At 41.2% G+C, this 17,793-nt stretch overlaps 2 protein-coding genes across 6 annotated transcripts in view; both read left to right on the forward strand.

The window, feature by feature from the left end:
- LOC124126284 (E3 ubiquitin-protein ligase TRIM56-like) overlaps positions 1-1,987 on the forward strand; it is a 36,314-nt gene extending 34,327 nt beyond the window's left edge. The window contains exon 3 of the mRNA XM_048399080.1: positions 1,626-1,987. Coding sequence (XP_048255037.1) covers positions 1,626-1,987 — 362 coding nt within the window. The remainder of the gene's footprint in view (positions 1-1,625) is intronic.
- The window catches only part of LOC124125746 (E3 ubiquitin-protein ligase TRIM32-like), a 41,329-nt gene that overhangs the window by 23,260 nt on the left and 276 nt on the right, over positions 1-17,793 (forward strand). Inside the window, exons 1-4 of one of the 5 annotated variants that reach the window (XM_048399059.1) lie at positions 1,984-2,311; positions 3,325-3,621; positions 14,677-15,617; positions 15,663-17,793. The exon at positions 15,663-17,793 is cut by the window's right edge and continues 275 nt beyond it. In XM_048399059.1, the coding sequence (XP_048255016.1) occupies positions 1,984-2,311; positions 3,325-3,621; positions 14,677-15,617; positions 15,663-16,448 (2,352 nt within the window). In that variant the 3' untranslated portion in view covers positions 16,449-17,793. Of the gene's footprint in view, positions 1-1,983; positions 2,312-3,324; positions 3,622-10,222; positions 10,366-11,370; positions 11,668-14,676 lie in introns of those variants that run through there. The other 4 variants (XM_048399058.1, XM_046489113.2, XM_048399061.1 and 1 more) reach the window with 4 other exon arrangements.

A 17,793-nucleotide genomic window follows, 5' to 3' on the forward strand; every position in this document is an offset into this window, starting at 1 on the left:
CAGCAATATCACGGCGGGGGACACCAGAAATTTGGTTTCACACATTGTGCCCATGCTTGGAATCGGCGTGACGATCGAACGCTTTAACCACTAGGCTACAGCTCTGCCCCGAGAGGTACCATAACATTTGATATGAATATAGAAACACGTTATGTTTAAGGTTTCTGTGCTATATCGAAAGTCATCTATAGGTTGTTTGTAAGGTTTGTGTTGAATATGAAATCATATCGTGTACACGTACAGTGTTAACAAGTGGTAGCGATCCTCCAAACCTGATGATACAGGTGACATGACATCCGGTCGACGTCTATTACGCTGAGGATAAGAACGTGTGTAAAGTAAAGAAGAAAGTTTTATAGTTTCTGTGGATTGTGTAAACCTGTTGATGATGTTGTTTGAAGGGTTTGTGTACAAAATGAAATCCTATTGTGTACATGTGCTTCATGAGTAACACCGATATGATCTAAGGTCTATCTCAGACACAAACGCTGTCTTTTCCATGATCTATGTGACGAAATTAACCAGTGCAACAAATCCAGTGCTATTTACATCATATTTCACGTTAGCACTTATTGAAATGTTTGTGATGCATATTTTCTCATGATGTTCATGAGTTCATGATGCGCCACATGAAGTTCTATATGGAACATAATTGCATGGCGCCGTGGTTCTTTTGGTTTTGGTTTGAGAAAGTTACATGGGATGAGTAGTTGGAAAGATGTAAACAAACTTCTAAAAGAAACTTTTTCTTTATCTCACAAATGTATTATGATATGCTTACATACAAAGTACATACATAACTATTTTTTAAAACATTCCTAGCTGTAAATTATTACACCAAACATTTTTATGTCATTCGGACACAATCATAAGAGGAGATCACGCTCTGTCCTAGAGTGGTTTACCTGCTCCAGATCGCTTGCGCTCTTCGCCTGCAGCCGCCAGGAGGCGAAGGGCAAGGTACTAGTCTGGCTGTATTCGAACTATTTCCCCAATACAGTATTTCGCTACGGCGAAACGTTGACCCATTTCCGTGAAGCGGGTGTGGCTGTCGAGAGGATCGAGGACAGGCCTACAGCAGGAAACGTTGACACAATTTCCGTATAGCGAGGTATTAGCACTTTTGTACATTACAGGCTACAGGTGTAAACATATCAGCATTAGGGAGGTAACTCTGACAGAGAAGTACGGTTCATGGTTAAAAAAACCAAACATACTCACAACGTTGTGAGTTTCAATTTTAACAATATCTGCATGTCTACACTGATTGCCTTCATTATGAAATAATAACAATGTAGATATTATTTTGAAAAGATAAATAGTTTTCCAGTGTCAATGTATCATGTATACCACTATGATTGTGTCAACTTAATATCCCCAATACTAGTTTTGTTTACATACTATGTTTGTTACCTACTTTTGTGTTACATAAATATTAAACTGAAATGTGTCTTATTCCCATTCCTGATTCTGAAGGGACCACATGTACATTACAATTTGCTTTACTTCTGGGTTACACATGTGCGCTTTATGACAGTGTAGGTACTGCATCAATAGGTACATATGCTACAACATTTCATTGCCCCGTGTTGATACTCTGGATCAAAGTTATCTTGTTATTTCAGACACGACCGACTGCAGTTATTGCAAGAAGGGAGGGGCGACAACTCCAGCTACATCATGGTGTTTTGGCTGTGACGACGCACTCTGTGAGCCGTGTATGCAGGTGTACAAACGAATCCAACCCTTCCGTTACCATGACGTAATTAACCTGTCTGGAGAGACAAAGGTTAGGGCCAAGAGTAAGGTCATGAAAGCAGAAGTGCAAGCTGAATTGAAGGACACGTTCGAGAAGATGAAAATGGAGAGGACCAACCCATACCAGGGTGTGAATCTGTATGTAAAAAATCTGGATCATGAGGTCGGCGACTATAGACTCTGGAACGAGTTTCGCAATTTGGAACCATCACCAGTGCTCGAGTCATGAGAGAAGGTCGTCGATCCAAGGGCTTCGGTTTTGTGTGCTTCAGCTCTCCCGAGGAGGCAACCAAAGCTCTGACCAAGATGAATGGGCGTATCATTGTGTCAAAACCTCTGTATGTGGCACTGGCCCAGCGTAAGGAACACCGACGTGCTCACCTTGCCACACAGAGGATGAAGAGAAGGACCACCTTGAGTCAACAGCAAACGGCACAGTTTAACCAGATGTTCCAGCCAACTGGAGAAGGTTACTTTGTGCCCATCATGCCCCAAGCCCAGCGTAGATTGCAGAACCAAGTCCTACCAACAGAGCCGACTGCAGGTTTCCAAGGCATGCCCACCAGTGTTCAGATGCGCACTACTGCCCCTCGAGCTGGCCAGCCACCTGTCCGTGCAGGTGTAAAAGCCTGTCCAACCACTGGACACTTTGGTGCAGTGCCAACCAACCCCAATGCTCGCACTAGACCACGGAGGCGGTAAAAATCATGATTATGATAGCGAGACAGACATGGCCAGGCAGTATCTCAGAGGCGTCAGAGAGCCAACCTGCCTAGCTGCTGTCCGAGTCAACTCCTGACGAACAGAAAGTATTCTAATTTTATCCAGTCAAATCACTGACCAGCTGCCACGTATCGAATACGACACCTCTCTGGTCAGCCTGCAGTATCCCGCACCTCATCCACAATGTTAAGCTTCAGTGGCCAACCGGCCATATTCTAGTGTTAACTAGGACCACTGAGCTGCACATGATTCCGTGCTTTGGGCCATAGTTATAATAGCCTAGCTGCTTTTTTAATTTGTATTGGGCAGCACCCGACAACTATGTCGGTGATCGGTACACTGCACACAGTTCATGTTGTAAAGCCAGCAGGTGGCCTCGAGTTGTAAAGCACCATTCACAATCTTCTAACTGATCCCGGGTTTACACAGACGGGTCAATTGGTAACTATTTATTGTTCCTGCAGGACCGCCGCGAGTTGAGAAACACACACACACACACTCATATACGCGCGGACGCAAGCACGCAGGCGCGCGCACATACACATGCAGTCAGCCTAAGTGTAAGGCAGAATGTTAGTTCTTAATTCATAAGATCTGCATACATCTGAAATAATGGTTTTTTTATGAAACGGGATATTTGTTTATTTTTTCCAGATCCGGATGATCCAGGCGGTGAATGGAATGATACAAATACACGACCTTAGTTTTGAACGGGACAACAAATAAGTGCCACAACTACAGTCGGTCCTAGTGTCACGTGTTTAAGAACAGTAAGCTCGGATTGTGGCTAAGATCAGTATGTTGTGTACACCGAAATTACAATGGTTTGTTTGTATTTAATAGGTAAGATGACGACCTCCCAGAAGCTAACAGAGCACTTCCTGACATGCACGATATGTACAGAGGTGTTTGACAAGCCCTGTACACTTGTATGTAATCACACCTTCTGTCGGAAATGTATGGTCAGCTTCACCAAAGCCAGACCAGAAGCCATCAGTGCCAAGTCTCTCCTGTGTCCATTCTGCAGCAAGATGACGAAAGTGTCTGCCCCTGAGAGACCAGTGGAGGATTGGGCGGATGACGTCAAGCCCATCTTTGTCATCCAGGGACTCTTGGACTCGTTTGGTCCCGGATCTAAAGGTGAGCGTTTGTGGTTTGTACGTATATAAGTGTGGTTCCACGACTGAGTGAGCAAGTATGGTATACGGCCTTTTCACCAATATTCCAGCAATATCACGGCGGGGGACACCAGAAATTTGGTTTCACACATTGTGCCCATGCTTGGAATCGGCCTGACGATCGAACGCTTTAACCACTAGGCTACAGCTCTGCCCCGAAAGGTACCACAGCATTTGATTTGAATATAGAAATACGTTATGTTTAAGGTTTCTGTGCTATATCGAAAGTCATCTATAGGTTGTTTGTAAGGTTTGTGTTGAATATGAAATCATATCGTGTACACGTACAGTGTTAACAAGTGGTAGCGATCCTCCAAACCTGATGATACAGGTGACATGACATCCGGTCGACGTCTATATATTACGCTGAGGATAAGAATGTGTGTAAAGTAAAGAAGAAAGTTTTATAGTTTCTGTGGATTTTGTAAACCTGTTTATGATGTTGTTTGGAGGGTTTGTGTACAAAATGAAATCCTATTGTGTACATGTGCTTAATGAGTAACACCGATATGATCTAAGGTCTATCTCAGACACAAACGCTGTCTTTTCCATGATCTATGTGACGAAATTAACCAGTGCAACAAATCCAGTGCTATTCACATCATATTTCACGTTAGCACTTATTGAAATGTTTGTGATGCATATTTTCTCATGATGTTCATGAGTTCATGATGCGCCACATGAAGTTCTATATGGAACATAATTGCATGGCGCCGTGGTTCTTTTGGTTTTGGTTTGAGAAAGTTACATGGGATGAGTAGTTGGAAAGATGTAAACAAACTTCTTAAAGAAACTTTTTTTATCTCACAAATGTGTGATGATATGCTTACATACAAAGTACATACATAACTATTTTTTAAAGCTAGCTGTAAATTATTACACTAAATATTTTTATGTCATTCGGACACAATCATAAGAGGAGATCACGCTCTGTCCTAGACTGGTTTACCTGCTCCAGAGCGCTTGCGCTCTTTGCCTGCAGCTGTCAGGAGGCGAAGGGCAAGGTACTTGTCTGGCTGTATTCGAACTATTTCCCCAATACAGTATTTCGCTACGGTAAAACGTTGACCCATTTCCGTGAAGCGGGTGTGGCTGTCGAGAGGATCGAGGACAGGCCTACAGCAGGAAACGTTGACACAATTTCCGTATAGCGAGGTATTAGCACTTTTGTACATTACAGGCTACAGGTGTAAACATATCAGCATTAGGGAGGTAACTCTGACAGAGAAGTACCGTTCATGGTTAAAAAAACCAAACATACTCACAACGTTAACGTTGTGGGTTTCAATTTTAACAATATCTGCATGTCTACACTGATTGCCTTCATTATGAAATAATAACAATGTAGATATTATTTTGAAAAGATAAATAGTTTTCCAGTGTCGATGTATCATGTATACCACTTTGATTGTGTCAACTTAATATCCCCAATACTAGTTTTGTTTACATACTATGTTTGTTACCTACTTTTGTGTTACATAAATATTTAGACTGAAATGTGTCATATTCCCATTCCTGATTCTGAAGGGACCACATGCACATTACAATTTGTTTTACTTCTGGGTTCCACATGTACATGTGCGTTTTATGACAGTGTAGGTACTGCATCAATAGGTAGTTATGCCACAACATTTCATAGCCCCGTGTTGATACTCTGGATCAAAGTTATCTTGTTATTTCAGATACGTCCGACTGCAGTTATTGCAAAGAGGAAGGGGAGACAACTCCAGCTACATCTTGGTGTTCTGACTGTGACGACGCACTCTGTGAGCCGTGTATACGGGTGCACAAACGAATCCCACTTTTCCGTCACCATGACGTAATTGACCTGTCTGGAGAGACAAAGGTTAGGGCCAAGAGAAAGTTCATGAAAGCAGAAGGGCAAGCTGAATTGAAGGACAAGTTCGAGAAGATGAAAATGGAGAGCATCAACCCATACCAGGGTGTGAATCTGTATGTAAAAAATCTGGATCAGGAGGTCGACGACGAGAGGCTAAGAAACGAGTTCTCGCAATTTGGAACCATCACCAGTGCTCGAGTCATGAGTGAAGGTGGTCGATCCAAGGGCTTCGGTTTTGTGTGCTTCAGCTCTCCCGAGGAGGCAACCAATGCCCTGATCGAGATGAATGGGCGTATCATTGTGTCAAAACCTCTGTATGTGGCACTGGCCAAGCGTAAGGAAGCCCGGCGTGCTCACCTTGCCTCACAGAAGATGAAGAGAAGGACCACCTTAAGACAACAGCAAACGGCACAGTTTAACCAGATGTTCTAGCAAACTGGATCAGGTAACTTTGTGCCCACCATGCCCCAAGCCCAGCGTGGATTGCAGAACCAATTCCTACCAACAGAGCCGACTGCAGGTTTCCAATTCATGCCCACCAGTGTTCAGATGCGCACTACTGCCCCACGAGCTGACCAGCCAACCGTCCGTGCAGGTGTAAATGCCTGTCCAATCACTGGACAGTCTGGAGCAGTGCCAACCAACCCCAATGCTCGCATGGCTGCGATGGGCTCGAGCATGGGCAACCAACCAGCAGCTGCTGCAGCAGCGATGCCCAATGCCCCAAACAGACAGGGATTCAAGTTCAACACCCAGATGCGCATCCCCCCAACGGCTGTTCCGAAGTCACAGGTCATGCAGCAGCCCTTGCAGTCTGTTGTCATCCTAGGGCAGGAGCCTCCGACAGACTCCATGTTGGCTGCTGCACCACCACAGGAACAAAAGCAGAGGATGTATCCCAGGCTGTGAAGTTTGGGATATCTGTTCTTCTTCAAACACAGGAGTCCATTTGTGGGTCCACAACTCTTTATTTATAATATAATAAATCATACAGCATCTAAACAATCATGATTATGATAACGAGACAGACATGGCCAGACATCATCTCAGAGGCGTCATAGCGCCAACCTGCCTAGCCGCTGTCTGAGGGTCAACTCCTGACGAACAGAAAGTATTCTAATTTTATCCAGTCAAATCACTGACCAGCTGCCACGTATCGAATACGACACCTCTCTGGGCAGCCTGAAGTATCCCGCACCTCATCCACAATGTTAAGCTTAAGTGGCCAACCGGCCATATTCTAGTGTTAACTAGGAGCCACTGACCTGCACATGATTCCGTGCCTTTGGCCATAGTTATAATAGCCTAGCTGCTTTTTTATTTTGTATTGGGCAGCACTGTGAATATATATCTATATATATTTTACTAATGTTAACCAGCGTTTACCAGGAATCCTTTTTAATAAATCCAATGAAATCATTTATATCATTGAAGTTTGTGTCCCTTTTGACCCTAATGTGAGTGACAAGATTCAGGAAAAACATGGCAACTATGCGGACCTCGCTTTCGAAATGTCACGCTTGCATCCCATGTACCGACTCCCCATTGTTCTCGGTGCCTTAGGTTCTGTTGACTGACATTGGAGAGTACCCGGGTTTGCTACCAGGAATACATTTCTTCTGCCAATCTGGGTAATGCAGAAGGTTGCAGTGTTGGGGAGTCTTCACATTCTCCGAAAAGTTCTGGGTGAGTTTGACCCAGGTGCATACAGGTGCATAGCGAAAGCTATGGTACACGACATTGAGTCTGTAATTGGGAAATGTTTACAAGTTCTCTTCACTTGAGAGAGAGTTTAGATGGCAACCGACCAAGCTCTGGGGGTTTCACACCAACAAATCAACAGAATGATAAACAAGACAAAGAAGCATGGGATTGTCGAAAAAAACAATGGGACGTAAAAGGATATTAGACAGATTTGATGCAAGGGTAATTAGGCATGCAGTGTACAAGCTTCATGAGCAGATTTAACCCCCGACTTGTAGTAGAATTCGGAAGGAAATTAAAGACACAATTCATGTTTCCCAGACTACATTAATTATTGCTCTCCACGAGATGGGATTTCGATACGCTGCACATGGCGATGACTCAGCAGGTAACAGGGGAAAATATTCAATTCTGTTTTTGAGGTCACATTATCTCTGAAACATTCATGACTTTCGCAGTAAGGGCTTCCAGGTCATTTACCTTGAAGAAACCTGGGTGAATAAGAATAATTCCACTGATTGCATGTGTCAGATGGACAAAAAGCGCCCATGGTACCATCAGGTAAAGGTAATCGTTTCATTGTTTTGCACGCCGGAACCGTGATCTTGGACTTATTGGTGGATGTGAGCCAGTTTTCGAGGCAAAAAATTAAACTGATGATTCTCATAAGAAAATGAATGTGTTATGTTCAAAGACTGGTTGGAACATCAGCTACTACCCACACTAAACAACTCAAGTGTCATTATCATGGATAACGCCAGTTATCATAACGTTCAGGAACCAGACTGTCACGCCAAACGTGATTGGTCTGAAGGCGACCATACAAAATATCTGACATCTTCCAATGGCGACTTCAGACCATCTGAAACAAAAGTTCAACTCGGGGAGAACATTCGCTTGAATAAGAAGCCAGTCAAGTACAAGACGACACAACACGGTCACGCTGTATTACGCCTGCTAGTCAGACATTGTGAGCTCAACCCTTTTGAGCTAATCTGTGCTAACTGTAAAGGGTTCATGTCACCGGAGCGTTAACAAGCTCATGTTGAACTCGGGCCCCACCAGCCTGCACGTGCATCACACAGCTGAGTCCCACGGTCGCAACCTGAACTCTCTGACTCCACCCACCCTACCCTTAGATTTTTGAGTAGTTTTTGAAATTGATGTTTTTATGGGTGCTTATAAAATATCTTCTTTTAATACCTTATTTGGGCCAAATTAAATCAATTGCCAATTTACTCCCAACACTTTAATGTTATATTTTGCTTAAAGACTTAACATCATTGGTTCTCGTCATTTGATGACAGAACATTTACAATGCTAAAGTACATACACATAACTAGTTGTTTGTGTAAACGATGAATACGTTAATGTACTAGGAAGCAAGGTTGCTTTAAGTTCACGTTCATGAAAACTCGTGGCGCGACCATATTAAACATATACAACAAACGTTAAGGGCAAAGTGCAAGACCTGCTCAGTAAAGATCCAATGAAACATTTACCTTGTTCAAGCTCCACAGGTCAAATACTGATCATAAACAGAGATATCGGGGTGGTATGATGAAAGTATAACGTCTTAGGTATACAAAGTGAAAGAATGTGATCGCAATATCATGTTGGAAATAGATCTCGGCTATTGCCTCTGGTTAAAGTGCATTAGTATTTCTGATTAAGCACTTTACATGAGCTCACTATGTGCGATCACAACTAAAAAGTTGATTATACGTCAAGGGTAATCTGTGATACAATGTTTTAATTTCTTATCAATATGGAAAGGGTTTTATTGCTTTTATTAATTGCTTGTGAGACAAAATTAATGTTTGCCACTTCATACTGTATTTGTATCAATGATACAGAGGATTGATAGGAAATAAACAGAATGTCTTGGGTATCGAAAGGCAATGAATGCTACCATACGGAACAGCAGAAAGACAGCGTGGCCTTACAGCGTTACATAAAGATAAAACATATTTTTGTAGATAATTTGAATGTTAAGGGAACTAAAATATTAAGAGGCTGAATCACTTTACCATACATGTTGCTACACAGGATGGTTGCAACAGGCAATCTCTCTCCTTTATACTAAACTCATTATTGATTTCTTGTTCTAATTTCTGATCAAAAGTCCTTCTAATATTTTCGAGCGCCTTCGTGGTCTAGTGGTAGAGCGGCTGCGCTGAGAGGGAACGGTCCGTGGTTCGATCCCCAGTCGCGTCTTACAAAAAGACGTTAAAAAATGCAACTTAATGTTACCCTACCTGGCGCTCGGCATCAAGATGCTAACACAAGGACTGGTCGGCTCGGAGTCAGTATACTTGGCCTGAGTGGGGTATTCATGTTAAACTGCCACGTGGTATCTAAGTGGGCTAGCACTATGAAATCGGCATAAGTCCGGACAAGTAAAAGCAGCCAAACACACGTGCATGCACGTCGCTATATAAGTGCAATCATCTTGGACGCGATGTAAGCCCAATTACACATTATCTCACCTCTAATATTGTCCAACCTAAAACATACATGCCCTATATAATATAATAGATAAAAGATGGGAGTTGTACCTTATCAGTGAATATGTAAGTCTCACTGATTCATGACCACGTGCTTTTGATAAAGTCGACATCCTACAATGGACCCTACGTTCAGCAGAGATTTCTTATCAGTATGGAAATAAACTTAAACAGAGTCACAATGTAACACTATTTCTGTTACTGTTAAAAAATACAACTCTAACCCACTCACTCATTCACAAATATTTGTGTCAGTGTTTAATAGCTAACATTATCGATGACCATCCCAAACACAAACTCAACGTCTGGTGTTATTTTTTTTATAGAAGTACAACATAGAGCATTTACCACTTTGGGGTTATTGTTCACTGCACCTAACATGTCAGCTTGCGAGCCTGTTTTTACAAATATTGGCAAATTGGTATTGGAACCTAATTATGTAATACCATTCCTTGACTTATTGACAGTCTGTATGGATGTCATTGTTTCCGATGACATTCTTCCTTTCTTTATTTCAAATGTCACACGTGTGTGTCGAGGATGCGCAGTGCACGACACAGTATTTCCAGTGATAACGAAGTCCCAAGTCCAACAAGGTTATATCAGGCCTTTTGAACGCTGTCCCTTGACTCGTTACCCAAACTCACTGCATCAGGTAGGTCTGACTTGTCTGTCACCAGGTATGTGTGAACCTCAGTACTACTGTGTACGAGTAACATCACAATGGTTCATCTTACCACACAGTCATCTCCAGACTGATTCTTATAAACTAATTAAATGTAACATTTTGGCTAACCAGATTAGTTCAAAGATCTACATTCACTATTTCCTCCATTCGACCACTTGACTTCAATACTGAGACCGATCCCGAGGTATGTGTATGTATATATCACTTGTGTCTGTTACAGTTATTACTGACATGATTCCTGACAAATGCTTCAGTAAACAGTATGAGAAAATAGGGTCTGATAAATTAGTCCGAAATTAACGCCTCCTACTTTCGATATGCTAATGAGTGGGAGTCGCCACAAAACTTGGTCATGTGATCGATACACTGTACACACATCATGTCAGCCAGAGGGTGGCCGTCATTCACTATCTGCTCACCGACACGCTACCGATCCCGGTACTTGGTGTCGCTATAACATATGCATTGTATAACAAACGCGAACTGTCATGCCATCGATGTTTTGTTTTTTTGTATGGCGTGTGAAGGATAATACGAACAAACAAACACGCAAAATTACTGGGTAAGCCTCATGTGTTCAAAACTTGTTTTATGAATTTTCCCTTCTTCGAATATCCAAATGATGAAATACTAAGGGGACATTTTTTATATATAAAAAGCGAAATATGTTCAGTCAGCCAACGTGTGACTTGCCTAAGAATGTCAGCTCGGATTGTTGATAAAAACTGCGATGTTTTTTTATATATATAAAACGGGGTATTCGTTCACTTTTTTCAATATCATTATGATTCCAGTCGAGCGAATGTTTTGAGCACAACAAAGCTCTTTTGATTGTTTCTTATTTATGAACGGAACAGTAGATAGATACCACAACTACAGTCGGCCCTAGTGTCACTGTCACGTGTTTAAGGTATTAAGCTGAGATTGGGGGTAAGAAGTGCATTATTCAACAGGCTGGTTTGTATTTTGTAGGTAAGATGGCGACCTCCAAGAAGTTAACAGAAGACTTCCTGACATGCACGATATGTACAGAGGTGTTTGACAAGCCCTGTACACTTGTATGTAATCACACCTTCTGTCGGAAATGTGTGGTAAGCTACACCAAAACCAGACCAGAAGCCATCAGTGCCAAGTCTCTCCTGTGTCCATTCTGCAGCAAGATGACGAAAGTGTCTGCCCCTGAGAGACCAGTGGAGGAGTGGGCGGATGACGTCAAGCCTATCTTTGTCATCCAGGGACTCTTGGATTCATTTGGCCCCGAATCTAAAGGTGAGCGTGCATGGTTTGTAAATTTACGAATAAACGTGTTGTTTCTAAGCTGGTGGATTTGAGCAGATATTTTGCATTGTTTCTGGGGATACCAATAATTCAGAACTTGTCAAACTCTTTCTAAGATTTTTTGTTTGTCTTTGGCTGTTGATAATTTTGTATTTGCTCAATATCTTCTCCATTTTGATACTTTGATTCAAAATAGGCAGGTATCGTCGACCCATGAACAATGTTTTTTTCATAATTCCGTATGTATGAATGCGCGCCAGACTGTAACGAAAATTCTATTTAGAAATGAAACCCAGAGACAAGAGAGTTGTGGAACCGAAGCAAGTGGGAAAAAACAGGCGAGCGAGCCTGCACGTTTGCTGTTATTATTCCGTCTCGGCCTTCGGTCTCAAAGACTTGTTTGGACAATAAATATGCAGGAATTTCGTTATTGTCCTGTGCATAACGATACACGTAATTCCCTCGACTGTAATATTTGGATATTTGGATTCCCCAACATTCCGTATTAAGTAGTGCGCCTCGGGGGAGGGGGGCGTGGATTAATTTTAACATTCATTGGGAAATGAATGCTATAACAAGTAGAGAGAGAGAGAGAGATGAGCTGTATTATTTACTAAGCCTGTTTCACGAATGTGATTTTCAAGAGAACAGTTATACCGTTACGCTGTTTTGACGTCACAGTGCAGCTCTGACGTTCATACAGTTTGGCTCTCACTCTATGAAGGTTCATACTCCAGTGAACTCACACAAAGTGAAAGTCAATTCTTATAATTTCTTTATATCACTATTTGTACCGCAAAGGACACAGACTTTGATCTATACACAATTATATTTAGTACATGTTACTTTATGTTTACACTGACAGCCATACAACAACCAGCTGTATCGGGAGTTGCTAATGAACCCATGGCAGTTACATGTTTTAGTCATCATTGATCAATTGGCCGATCATTGAAAGTTGATTAAAGATGTGTCAAATACACTCTAAGGTAAAGTCATAGATTACTGTAGACAGTCACTGCCAGCCTCGATACGGATCGAGTTGATACAAGATCTACCATAGTTTGGATGTGCATTTCTTCGTTTGTTCACTTGGATGGGCCGTAGAGAGGAATGTGGAAGTAGTCCGTCAAGCGCACGTCTCGTGAAAAACGTATGAACGTCAAATTGTGTCGTTTATACACTTATGAACGTCAATTTCGCGGTCAGGTGACCGACCTCTCGTCCAGTTGGAAAGCCGTATATCGTGTAAAGATCAAATTATAAAATGATCATAGTATGACGTCATAGTGCAATCTAACTTTGTGACGTCACAAAAAGACAGGCGTACGACACATACAGAAATAAGTATTATAGTTGCAGTAAAATGTACAATAATTGTAATATAATTTATAATACAATAAATTGCTTATAAATACTTTCAAACCAAAATTAAATGGCCTGATTGTATATGAAATAATTCAGTTATTTCAGGCCATTTAATTTTGGTTTAAAGGTATTTATAAAGTAATTTTCTTTTATCTTTCTCAGTGCATCATTTTCACATTTGTATCACAAACTTTGGTGTTTTATTCCCGACACATTGATAAATGTGTTGACTGAGTGGGATGTAAAAGTTTCGTGATTTAGCCTTGTTTATTGCGTCTTCTACTTTTTTTCTAGGGTAGTTTCTTTTTAATAGTGACTCCCTCAGTTCATGGAATGTATATTGTGCACGATCTGAATTAGATACTATCGCGCATATTCTACGTGCTAATGAGTAAGGGACACTGTTTTAAGCATGACTGTCTTCATTCCGATTCAAAAGAACAAAACAATCATCTAAAAATATTTTCCATTTATCTAAAAAATCCCTGTCCAAATTCAATGCCGATTTTTTCATCAATTTTTTAGTACAGTTTTTCCTCCAAATAACCAAATACAAGAGTTGCATAGGTAGGGGACATTTAAATCCCCATTGCTGTGCCACTAACTTGCTTGTAATGAGAACCATCAAAATTAAAAGTTTTATCATATGTATTTATCTAGTATTCAATAGCTTCTATGCCGAGATCATGGGGAATGTTTGAATATCAATTAACTTCATCAAAACCGACTAACTTTGGACCATTTTCGACTGAGGGTGGAAGTTGGTTCAGAAAATCAGTGGAATATTTTATGTTGCTCTTGACATGTTTAGTTATTGGTTTTAGCACTTTATCCATAAGGTCATTGATTCTGTGTGTGGGAATCATTTACGGGGGGTATTTTGACATAAGCAGAATTCCATGTTTGACATTTTTCTTGGAGCTCTTATAAACTTTAGGGAGGCCATAAAATTACTTTCTTTCGATTCAAAACTAAATAAATAATCCATTTCGTTTTTAGTCAGGCATCTTTGAAAATATCTAATGGGAGTTCTTGGTTATAATTACTGTCTTTAATTATCATAGCACTCCCATATCAGCTTCTTTAATAACAATTGAATCGTTGTTTGATAATTTGTTTAGAACCGCTCATTCATTTTTTGTAATGTTTGATTTACCTTTTTGAGGATTTACAGTATTAACATTGTCTAATACTTTGTTACCACCAGGTTTTAGAGTCAAGGTGTTTTTGTTTCTAACTAATGAAGTATCTTTGTTATGATTTCGCTGCAATGAAATTGCGTCACAATACTTTGCAGACCATTCTGATATCATTGGTCACGATCGAATGACATCACTAATGGCTCTGCTACTGAAGCTGTTAGTGCTTTCTAAGACACTGCTTATTACTGTCTACAAATTGAAAAGGTTGGAAGAATGATGTTGGATGATAATAAAATCTAACCCTCTTGTCTTTTGATATCAAATATCTCAACACAAGTTAATAAAAGTGGAAAATCTCCTCAATAAGCCCCAGAGCCTTTCCACTTTGATCAACTTGTGTGTGTATATATATATATATATATATATATACATAGCGAGCTAGCGAGAGAGAAGAGAGATATATACTGGTATGAATAAATCACTATTTCAGATACGACCTACTGCAGTTATTGCAAGGAGGAAGGGGAGACAACTCCAGCTACATCTTGGTGTCCTGTCTGCGACGACGCACTCTGTGAACCATGTATGCGGGTGCACAAACGAATCCCACTTTTCCGTCACCATGACGTAGTTGACCTGTTTCGAGATACAAAGGTCAAAATTAAGAGAAAGGTCATGTGTAAAGTTCACAAGGATGAAAATGTCAAATATATTTGCAAAGATTGTAAAACAGCTGTTTGTCAAAAATGCTGCACAATCCATCACAGGAAATGTGACTTGGTTGTAGAAATTGAGTCAGAGATTCCTGCAATGAAAGCCGAGTTAAAAAGGAATAAAGAGGATTTGTTGAAGAAACACGACAAGATAAAAACACATATTGATAAACAAAACGTCAAAGTCAATGAAGCATTAACGCTGTACTTACAAAAAGGATCGAATATCAAGTGTGCAAGTCTCAAAGCAATGGAGGCTATCAAAGTCAAGGAACAGAAACTTTTGGCTGAACTGAAAGAAATCTCTGACAGACACATTGGAGAACTGAAGGCAGACATAAAGTCAGGTGAGTTCTTAGTACAGATGTACCAACAACAGGCTGAGCTGATAGACCAGACTCTACAATCTGAGTGTGACATGGGTGTGTATGAGATGTATCAGGGATGGGAGGCTGGTGATGTGGAGGCTGTCGGAGTCACAGACGTGAAGGAGAAGAAAAGAATAGCCAGGATCATGTTCAGACAGGACACGGACAAGCTGAGTAGAACACTGGACGATCTACAGCTGGGTGAGATAGACGTCCTGTATGAGGGTGTGCTGGACCTGAAGGCGACTCCTGTGTTACAGGACACCATTGATGTGCTTGACCTGAAGGTTACTCCTGTGTTACAGGACACCATTAACGTGCTGGACCTGAAGGCTACTCCTGTGTTACAGGGCACCATTAACGTGCTGGACCTGAATGCTACTCCTGTGTTACAGGACACCATTAACGTCAGAGTAGCAGGAAATGCAGAAATATCGAATCCCAGTGATATGACGGTGTTAGAGGTTAATGGTACAGACACAGTGATAGTTGTAGACAAGAGGAATAACAGTCTGAAGTCCTTCTACACCAGGAACAAGAAGCAAGGTCACAGCAGGCTCAGCCTCGGTGGTGGTCCGTGGGGTATAACAACGTTGAAGGACAACCAGGTGGCTGTCACTGTGCAAGGTACCAGACAGATTGTAACAGTACAAGTCAACCCTGACCTAGTGCTGCTGTCAACCATCACAACAAGCAAACAGTACATGGGTATAACGTCTCTGACACCATCGACTCTAGCAGCAAGTTCCGTCCTCACTCCCTGTGTTGATATTCTGGATATGGCGGGACACGTGCTGAGGTCAATTTGTCCAGGCCACCCTAGTAGATCCATCTTGAAGTATCCCCTCTACCTCTGTACCTCGAGGACAGGAAACATCCTGGTGTCTGACACAGGATCCATGTGTGTCGTGTGTCTGACTCCCGAGGGAGATGTTGTGTTCACCTACAGCCCTACAGGAGACACAGCACTGAAGAGACCATATGGTATCACAACTACCAGCACAGGCGACATCCTGGTGACAGACAACGATCTACACAGAGTCCTCCATCTGACTGAGTCAGGACAGTTTGTAAGAGACATCCTGACAGGTGTCAAGTATCCACGTAGAGTGTCTGTTGGTGGGCGTGGGCGTATGTACGTGTGTTCATGGGATGTAGTGAAGGTATTTACATTGAAGTGAATGAACATGTCGCAATCCTTCTTTCAATCAACTGTAGTCACGTGTGTGTTGAAGATTTATGTTTTGATATGTGTCATTGTGTATTTACCTTTAAGCACATGTCACTATGTTTTGCCAGATCACATTATATATTAGTGTTGAATCACTCATCTGAGCTTTGCTATTTGAATGTGATGAATGAAGATTTAATCGGACATGGTCTGTAAGTGTACACATTTTATATGTAATCTAAATAGCAAGACACGGCTGTTCACGTACTGCTTTAATTGTTCAGATCTCATCTGAACATGTTTCCTATTTCCTATATTACCAACTTCGAATGTATGTAGCTTTGATAAAACATCCTTACATCGAATACCAGATCCTCCGCATGATGTGTTTTTCATTTGTGCAACCACTATGACAGTGTAATGGAGCTATTCCTTCTGTGTTATAACTAGCAGTGTTGTGAGCTATGGTGGTGTGGGATGGATATTTACATGACAGTAATCCTTGCAATAAGCAGCAATGTTATGTTACAGATTCATATATGAGGTGCCGTTTTACTATTTATTCCTGATTCATATCAACAATTCATTTAATGATACTCCAAGATGAATTACTGTAATCATAATGCTAGTGTATTATGGATCTTTTCGTGATATTTGATGTATCTGTGGAATATTTACGTGACAGTAATTCTTGCTTGCTATGCTGAGGATACTAAGCAGCACTGTTTTGTTACAGCTTTATTCATAAGGCGCCGTTTTGTTATATATTCCTGATTTTATATCAATAATCCATTTAATGATATCCCAAGATGAATTACTGTAATCATTATGTCAGTGTATGGATCTATTCGTGATATTTGATATATCTGTGGAATATCCGCCAGACTTCCTTGATATGCGGAAAAAAGACAAAAAACAACAACACTGTCTTGTTACAGACTTACAGACATTCTTCAGACCACATTGATCCTGGCGACAGTTGTGTCACTGTGACCTGCAAAGGAGGCCCGCGAGAGTCTGAATTCTGAATTCTAAGTTCGACAGGCTGATCATGTGACATGCGGTACGAAAACCGCCAAACCAGTCACAGCCCGTATTAAGCAGCCGTTGTGACCAACCGATCGCCAAGTTTAATCACCTTGTATAACCTGTGTTGAAATCAAGGTACGAATTTAAGTACAGTGTCAGCCTCGGTGTTCAACAGAATCACCTGAAACTATCATTGTACATATTAAATGTACTAATTGTTCTGGTAACTTTACTGAACTGTTTCGCGTTATGAAACACAGGACCGCTTGGGAACCCACACTAATGCATTGACAAAACTACTAATGCTTTAACAACCCACACTGATG

This window comes from Haliotis rufescens, unplaced genomic scaffold (genome assembly GCF_023055435.1).
Source record: "Haliotis rufescens isolate VD_foot unplaced genomic scaffold, xgHalRufe1.0.p SCAF_19, whole genome shotgun sequence".
Lineage (NCBI taxonomy): Eukaryota > Metazoa > Mollusca > Gastropoda > Lepetellida > Haliotidae > Haliotis > Haliotis rufescens.